At 49.0% G+C, this 8,169-nt stretch overlaps 1 protein-coding gene across 1 annotated transcript; it reads right to left on the bottom strand.

Moving 5' to 3' along the window:
* Nucleotides 1-1,311: 1,311 nt before the first annotated feature.
* Nucleotides 1,312-7,147, bottom strand: LOC128974488 (interferon-induced protein with tetratricopeptide repeats 5-like). The gene is made up of 2 exons (XM_054391137.1): nt 7,114-7,147; nt 1,312-3,053 (listed from the first exon to the last, which is right to left on the bottom strand). Exons 1-2 carry the CDS (start codon nt 7,116-7,118, stop codon nt 1,628-1,630), a joined length of 1,431 nt encoding a protein of 476 aa, XP_054247112.1. The 5' UTR covers nt 7,119-7,147; the 3' UTR covers nt 1,312-1,627.
* Nucleotides 7,148-8,169: the final 1,022 nt, after the last annotated feature.

The following is an 8,169-nucleotide window of genomic DNA, read 5'->3' as shown; positions in this document are numbered from 1 at the left end:
GATAACCTCTCTGGAATCCTTCAGGGCACCAGGGAGGCTTTCCAGGATGCCTGAAAGCTGCATTTTCACACCTTGGTATTAAAGGAGGGGACTCTGTGTGACACTCACTGCTCTGCCTCTTGGAGATGTGTTTGGTTGTGCAGAACCTCTGTGCTGTGTTTCAGCTGTTTGCTGCTCACACAACCTTCACACTGTTCCAGCAGTGGGTTTGCCTGCTTCATTTTGGGCCTTTTTCTTAGAAGTAAAAATTGTATCTGTGAGAAGCAAACAACCCTTCAGGTATTTGCATTTTCCTGTAATGTTTGTAGGGATAAAGATAGAAGAAGAGTTACAGAAGCTCAGGATGCTCTTCCCAGGCCTTTCACCCTCTGATGCATTTCTGAAGGGGTGATTTGTATTGAGGAGTCTCCAGCCTACTGCAGCCATCCCCAGGGGCTTTTCAGGTACTTGAGATCACAAAAGCACAGGATGGTAGGGGTGGGAAGGGGCTTCCAGAGATCCTCTGGTCTCCAGAGACCTGCAACTTCAGTTGTCTTCAAGCCAGGCAGTGACTTTTTACCTCCTCTACAGGTTAGACCTCTGCAGGCAGACGAGTCACCTTCCAACACCCAAAATAGGCAGCTGGAAGGCTCATCCAGATGCCTTTGTTACTTGGCATTTCTGTCTGTTAGATGAGCAAAATGCTGTTGTAGGAGTATCAGCTATATCTGCATTACTTTGGAGAACTTCCTGGCTAATTAGCAGGACTCAAGGCCAATTAGGCTGAGATGAATGAAGGGCTCATCTATCTTTCCTTCCCATGTGGATGGAGCAGCCTGCTTGGCACTGCCACCCTGATCAGCATTAGAGTTTTTTCCCTGTTTGTTTGTTTGTTTGTTTCCCTATAGCAACACAAAGTCTGGGAGAGGTTGCCCAGGGAGGTGGTGGAAGCTTCATCCCTGGAGGTTTTTGCAGCCAGGCTGGAGGTGGCTGTGAGCAACCTGCTGTAGTGTGAGGTGTCCCTGCCCATGGCAGGGGGGTTGGAACTGGATGATCCTTGAGGTCCCTTCCAACCCTGACAATTCTATGATTCTAAAGTCTGTGAAGCAGGAACTGGAGGAGCTGGCAGGGAGCTGAGGGCTGTGTGGGGCAGGTCACACATCCCACTGCCCAGCAGTGCCAACTGGCTGCAATTTCACAGAATCACAGAACATTAGGGGCTGGGAGGGACTTCAAAAGCTCATCCAGCCCAACCCCCCTGCCAGAGTGTAGGTCCCACAGCAACACATCCAGGTGGGTTTTGAATGTCTGCAGGGAAGGAGGCTCCACAACCTCTCTGGGCAGCCTGTGCCAGTGTTTTGTCACCCTCCCAGGGAAAACATTTTTTTTCCTTATGTTCACAACTTAGAATTGTTCTGCAGATAACCACTTAAACACAAGCTCTAGAGCAGTGCTAGCATTGAAGATGAAGATAGCTTAGCTGTTCTTCAGTCTTTCCAAGCATGCTTTCTGGTACTGAATGAAAACAACAACAAAAAAATTGATGGGCAATCATCACATCTACAAAACTAAAAGCCTTGGAGTATCTGTTTCAGTGTCTTGGGTTTTACTGTTGGGATTTTGGAAGCATGAAGGATTTGGGGGAGTTTTAGCTGGAGATGGAAAGTCGTAGCTCACATAAAGCACTCAAATAGTCTTGGTGGTCAGGTTGCAGTGCAAGGGCTTGCTCATAGCACTGAATTGCTTGATGTGTCTCACCACAGAGATGATGCACAAGTCCAAGTCTGCCAAAATCTGCTGCATCTGTTGAACCACCCTGAATTCTCTGCTCTAACAGCATCCTCAGAGCATTTTTGCACTTGGCAAAGTAGTAATAACCTTTTCTGCTTTTCAGCCCTTCTAGGTAGTGCTCAATGGCTTCAGATTCTTCTTTCATCTGAAAGTACTTAAAATTCCCATAGAAGTAGTGGAGTTCTTGTTTGTCACCATGAGATAGAATATTTATCTGAAATGCTTTCTGGAAGGTCTCTTCTGCTTCTTCATACCTGTTTGCTTCTATATACATCTTTGCCAGGTCAATGTGGCTATAAAAAAATTTGGGGTTTTTTTCTACGGCTGTTTTAAAATGGGAGATGGAAAGCTGGATGAGTTTATCCACTTGCTCTTCAGGTGGGTGTCTCACAGCCTCTCTCAGCTGAGCCAGCTCTGATCTGTAGCAGACTGCCAGCTGGTGATGCAGGATGGCAGGGTTTGGTGTCACTGCAAGGGCCTTTCTCAGAAGCTCCACTGCCTTGTCCACTTCTCCTTTCCTTCTGTAGAACTTGGCAGCGTACCGCAGGGTGTAAGGCACAGCAGGAGTTTGCTTCAGTGCTTCCTCAATGTACCTCTCCCCTTCCTCAGTCCTCTTCACATCCTGAAGTTTTAATGCAAGTAAGACCACAATGAAAGTGTTCTCTGGGTCCAGTTCTGCTGCACGCTTCAGGAGCCTGAGGGCCTGGCTGTGACTCTTGAAAGGGCTTTCCAAGCGGTACACTGTGATTGCATAGCCAGCACTGAACTCCAGGTTGTTTGGTTCACCCTGCAGAGCATTTTCAAAGCAAGTCCTTGCTCTCTCATAGTATTTTTTTCCAAACTTCAAGAGTGCCCATCCTTCCTCAGCATAGATCTCAGGAAGCTGAGCCTTCCAGCGAGAAGCTCCTGGAAGCTTTTTGCAGCTGTTTTCCACTTTGCTTACGTACAATTGAGCTTCCTCATACCTCCCCATGTGGTAATAGATCCAGGCATAGTTCCCCCAGGTGACAAGGCTTCTCCTGGCAATTTCATCTGGGTGATGTCTTTTCACTTCTTCTTCAGCTTTTTGGAGGTTTGCCAGGGCTTTCTCCTTTGAATTATTCAGGTGACATATATAGGAGAGCAGGTTATAAATGGTGAGCCTGGACTTTGTGAAAAATTCAACCTGGTGGTCTATCTTCTCCTCTAGATCATCAAGTTCCACATCTTGCTTCAGCAAAGACCATGTGAAATAACATTTTAGCTGCAGCAGGGAACTCTTCAGGGAATCCTTGGAATCAGCACTAAAAAAAAAAAAAAAGAATAACAAAAAAAAAATCCAAGTTATACTCCATTTGAATTTTGCTGCTTTTGGTTTTAAACTGAGCAGGGAGGATCTTCAAGGTCCCTTCCAGCTCCTAACATTCTGTACCTCAAAACCAGAGAATACCTCAGCAGGTGCCACTAGTCAACAATACTTGGAAGGTGTAGAGCTGAAAAGGTATTTGAGCAATTCTCCTTGCCAGTGCATAAGGACACTTCTTACCCAGACAGAGGCTTGGGGATGTCACCAGTGACAGGGATAGTGGGATCCAGGCACCACCAGCAGTGTGCAGATGACAGCAAGCTGAGTGGTGCTGGGACAGGATGGCATCCAGAGGGACTTGCACAAGCTGGACAGGTGGTGCCCAGGTGAACCTCATGAGGTTCAACAGGAGCAAGTGTCAGGGTTCTGCACCTGGCCTGGAGCAATCCTCACTATCAATACAGGCTGGGGGAGGAGGTGATAGAAAGCAGCCCTGTGGAAAAGGACTTGGGGGTGCTGATGGATGAGAAGCTGGACATGAGCAGGCAGTGTGAGCTTGCAGCTCACAAGGCAAATCACAGCCTGGGCTGCATCAAAAGATCCAGAGAGGTGATTCTGCCACTTGGCTCTGCTCTGGTGAGACCTCACCTGGAGTACTGCATCCAGCTCTGGGGCTCTCAATACAGGAAGGACATGGACCTGATGGATTGGGTCCAGAGGAGGCCACAAAAATGATCGAAGGGGTTGGAGTACCTCTGCTATGGGACAGGCTGAGGGAGCTGGGGGTGTGCAGCCTGGAGAAGAGAAGGCTCCAGGGAGACCTCAGAGCAGCCTGCCAGGACCTGAAGGGGGCTACAGGAAGGATGGAGAGAGACTGTTTGCAAAGGGCTGCAGGGACAGAAAAGGGACAATGGCTTCAAACTAGAGCAGAGCAGGTTTAGATTACATGTTAGGAACAAGTTCTGCACCGTGAGGGTGGTGGAACACTGGAACAGGTGGCTCAGGGAGGTGGCTGAGGCCCCATCCCTGGAGATATTCAAGATGAGGCTCATCAGGGCTCTGGGCAACCTGGTGTCGTTCAGGATGTCCCTGCTGACTTCAGGAGGTTGGACTGGATGAGCTTTGGAGGTCCCTTCCAACCCAAACCATTCCATGATTGTATGTGAGGCAATTACAGTTCTGAGGTGAAAAGGAACGGAGAGGAAGTTTGTGTTAGCATAGGATCATCACAGGAGGTTAGGAGTTGGTTATAGGAGGTTAGGGGTTGGTCATAGGAGGTTAGGGGTTGGTCATGGGAGGTTAGGGGTTGGTTATAGGAGGTTAGGGGTTGGTCATAGGAGGTTAGGGGTTGGTCATGGGAGGTTAGGGGTTGGTTATAGGAGGTTAGGGGTTGGTTGTAGGAGGTTAGGGGTTGGTCATGGGAGGTTAGGGGTTGGTTGTAGGAGGTTAGGGGTTGGTTATAGGAGGTTAAGGGTTGGTTATAGGAGGTTAGGGGTTGGTCATGGGAGGTTAGGGGTTGGTTGTAGGAGGTTAGGGGTTGGTCATGGGAGGTTAGGGGTTGGTCATGGGAGGTTAGGGGTTGGTTGTAGGAGGTTAGGAGTTGGTCATAGGAGGTTAGGGGTTGGTTATAAGAGGTTAGGGGTTGGTCATAGGAGGTTAGGGGTTGGTCATAGGAGGTTAGGGGTTGGTCATGGGAGGTTAGGGGTTGGTTGTAGGAGGTTAGGGGTTGGTTGTAGGAGGTTAGGGGTTGGTCATGGGAGGTTAGGGGTTGGTCATGGGAGGTTAGGGGTTGGTTGTAGGAGGTTAGGAGTTGGTTGTAGGAGGTTAGGGGTTGGTCATGGGAGGTTAGGGGTTGGTCATAGGAGGTTAGGGGTTGGTTATAGGAGGTTAGGGGTTGGTCATAGGAGGTTAGGGGTTGGTTATAGGAGGTTAGGGGTTGGTCATAGGAGGTTAGGGGTTGGTTATAAGAGGTTAGGGGTTGGTCATAGGAGGTTAGGGGTTGGTCATGGGAGGTTAGGGGTTGGTCATAGGAGGTTAGGGGTTGGTTATAGGAGGTTAGGGGTTGGTCATAGGAGGTTAGGGGTTGGTCATGGGAGGTTAGGGGTTGGTTATAGGAGGTTAGGGGTTGGTCATGAGGAGGTTAGGGGGTTGGTCATAGGAGGTTAGGGGTTGGTCATGGGAGGTTAGGGGTTGGTTATAGGAGGTTAGGGGTTGGTCATAGGAGGTTAGGGGTTGGTTGTAGGAGGTTAGGGGTTGGTCATGGGAGGTTAGGGGTTGGTTGTAGGAGGTTAGGGGTTGGTCATAGGAGGTTAGGGGTTGGTCATGGAAGGTTAGGGGTTGGTCATAGGAGGTTAGGGGTTGGTTATAGGAGGTTAGGGGTTGGTCATAGGAGGTTAGGGGTTGGTTATAGGAGGTTAGGGGTTGGTCATGGGAGGTTAGGGGTTGGTTATAGGAGGTTAGGGGTTGGTCATGGGAGGTTAGGGGTTGGTCATGGGAGGTTAGGGGTTGGTTATAGGAGGTTAGGGGTTGGTCATAGGAGGTTAGGGGTTGGTCATGGGAGGTTAGGGGTTGGTTATAGGAGGTTAGGGGTTGGTCATGGGAGGTTAGGGGTTGGTTATAGGAGGTTAGGGGTTGGTCATAGGAGGTTAGGGGTTGGTCATGGGAGGTTAGGGGTTGGTCATAGGAGGTTAGGGGTTGGTTATAGGAGGTTAGGGGTTGGTCATGGGAGGTTAGGGGTTGGTCATAGGAGGTTAGGGGTTGGTCATGGGAGGTTAGGGGTTGGTCATAGGAGGTTAGGGGTTGGTTGTAGGAGGTTAGGGGTTGGTCATGGGAGGTTAGGGGTTGGTTATAGGAGGTTAGGGGTTGGTCATAGGAGGTTAGGGGTTGGTCATGGGAGGTTAGGGGTTGGTTATAGGAGGTTAGGGGTTGGTCATAGGAGGTTACGGGTTGGTCATAGGAGGTTAGGGGTTGGTTATAGGAGGTTAGGGGTTGGTCATGGGAGGTTAGGGGTTGGTCATAGGAGGTTAGGGTTGGTCATGGGAGGTTAGGGGTTGGTCATAGGAGGTTAGCGGTGGTCATGGAGGTTAGGGGTTGGTTATAGGAGGTTAGGGGTTGGTCATGGGAGGTTAGGGGTTGGTCATAGGAGGTTAGGGGTTGGTTATAGGAGGTTAGGGCTTGGTCATAGGAGGTTAGGGGTTGGTCACAGGATCATAGGAGGTTAGGGGTTGGAAGGTACCTTTGAAGTTCGTCAAGTCCAACCCTCCTGCCATGCTACCCCTGCCCTCTCCCCCCCATTATGCTCCCTTGTTAGAAAGCTTTCGCTACAGGTGAATACCACAGAAGGACAGACATTGGCTCCCAAATCTGCAGCAAACTGCAGGGATAGCTTGAAGCGTTTAAGCAGTCCCTTTTGATTCAAGATGAAGTGTGTGTTGGTTCTTACTGCCTCACCTGGGAACCAGGAAAGTGTCAAGGTTGGAAACCACAGTGGGGAGTAATTGATGAAAAGGCATTTTTGGGGGAATGAATACTCATGAAAGGCACAACAACAGACTCCTGATGCAAATGAAACACAATTTAACTTAGTGCAGCATGCAACCAGTAAATGCAGTGCACTTGTTTGCAACTCTAGTGGGGTGTGTGTGTGTGTGTCTGTGCCTCTGTGCATGCAGGACAGGCTGCAGGGGATGCAGCCCAGAGCCTGCATTGTCCTGCTTGCTGGTCCTTGCAGTTGTCAACCTGGCAAAGCAAATTCTCAAATGCATCACTGCCTGTCAGCCATTGCAGCCTGGGTTTCATCCCTGAACTGCAGGCACATGGTTTTTCTGGCTGCCAGCTCTGTTCACAGGGACTGACCCCTGCCAGAGAAGCAGTAACATTCCAACATTTGGTAGCATCCTTATTCTCTTTTGATTCTTCCAGTAAATATTCTGTAATGCTTTCTGCTGCTTCAAGCCCCAGAGTCCCTCAGTGATTACACTGATGTAAATAATGAGCATTCTTTTCCCATGGCATAGCAAAAAAAGAAGCATCTTTTAGAAGCTGGTTTGCATACTCACCCCATGGTTTTCCTTCTCTGGTCACTGGTCTTCAGTTAGCTTCCAAACCACAGCAGTGGTGCTGCTGCTAGGGCTTCCCTTTTATGTGCTCCAGCTCTGACATCAGCCCTGAGTCATTAGCGGGAAACAGAAACTGAAATTCGTCTCTGAGTAAGGAAGGGCTGAAGAGGAAATTGAAACTGAAATGTATGTCTGAACAGCTAAAGAGGAAACAGAAACTGCAATTGGTGTCTGAGTGAGAAACAGCTACTCGGGCAGAATGGAAACTGAAAGTTGTTTCAGAGCAAACAGCCCTCAGAAATGGGATCCAAGTGTGGCAAAGGTGATACAGTGTCCCTTGTATGGAGTGCTGTATCAGAGCTGTGCATGGAAACAGCACATTTCCAGTTCACAGCTTGATGCTTTCCAAGCAATGAGAAGTTTTCTGTTTGTTTTGTTCTTGACACAGCTGCTCTACCCTTGTGTATTTTATGTTCAGTGTCTGTATTCATCTGAGAAGGTGACTATGGACCTGGCCCTAGTCACAGGAATGTTGGTGTCAGAGGATTGAACTTCATTCCATTTGCAGCCCCTTCTTACAAGCTGAGTATAAGAAAAGAGGGAAGAATCCCAGAGTCCCAGGATGATAGGGGTTGGAAAGGACCTCTGACCTTCATCCAGTCCACCCCTCCTGCTAAAGCAGAGTCACCCACAGCACCTTGCCCAGGATCACAGTGTCCAGATGGGTTTGGAATCTCTCTGGACAAGGAGAGAGAGCTCTCCAGGAGCTCTGCAGAGCTGCTCTCCAACAGCTCAACCTCACCTGTACTGCTGCAGGGGGTTCTTCATCCCCAGCTGCAGGACTTGACTCTGAACTTTATATTTCCCCAAACCAAGCCATTTAACACAACTAAGTGCTGCCAATTAGTTACCACAGGCAGTAATAATTCCTTTTAATGATCTGAATGAATTTCACTTAGTGGCATTTCCAATAACAGTGCTGGGCACAAGCTCCCTGCTTTGCCTCATCCTTCTGTGATCCTTCTACCAAGTAACAAGTTGTGGAGCAAGCAGAAA

Source organism: Indicator indicator, chromosome 22 (assembly GCF_027791375.1).
Source record: "Indicator indicator isolate 239-I01 chromosome 22, UM_Iind_1.1, whole genome shotgun sequence".
Lineage (NCBI taxonomy): Eukaryota > Metazoa > Chordata > Aves > Piciformes > Indicatoridae > Indicator > Indicator indicator.
Note: the sequence above shows the minus strand (reverse complement) of the source record. Positions and strands in the feature narration are given on the sequence as shown.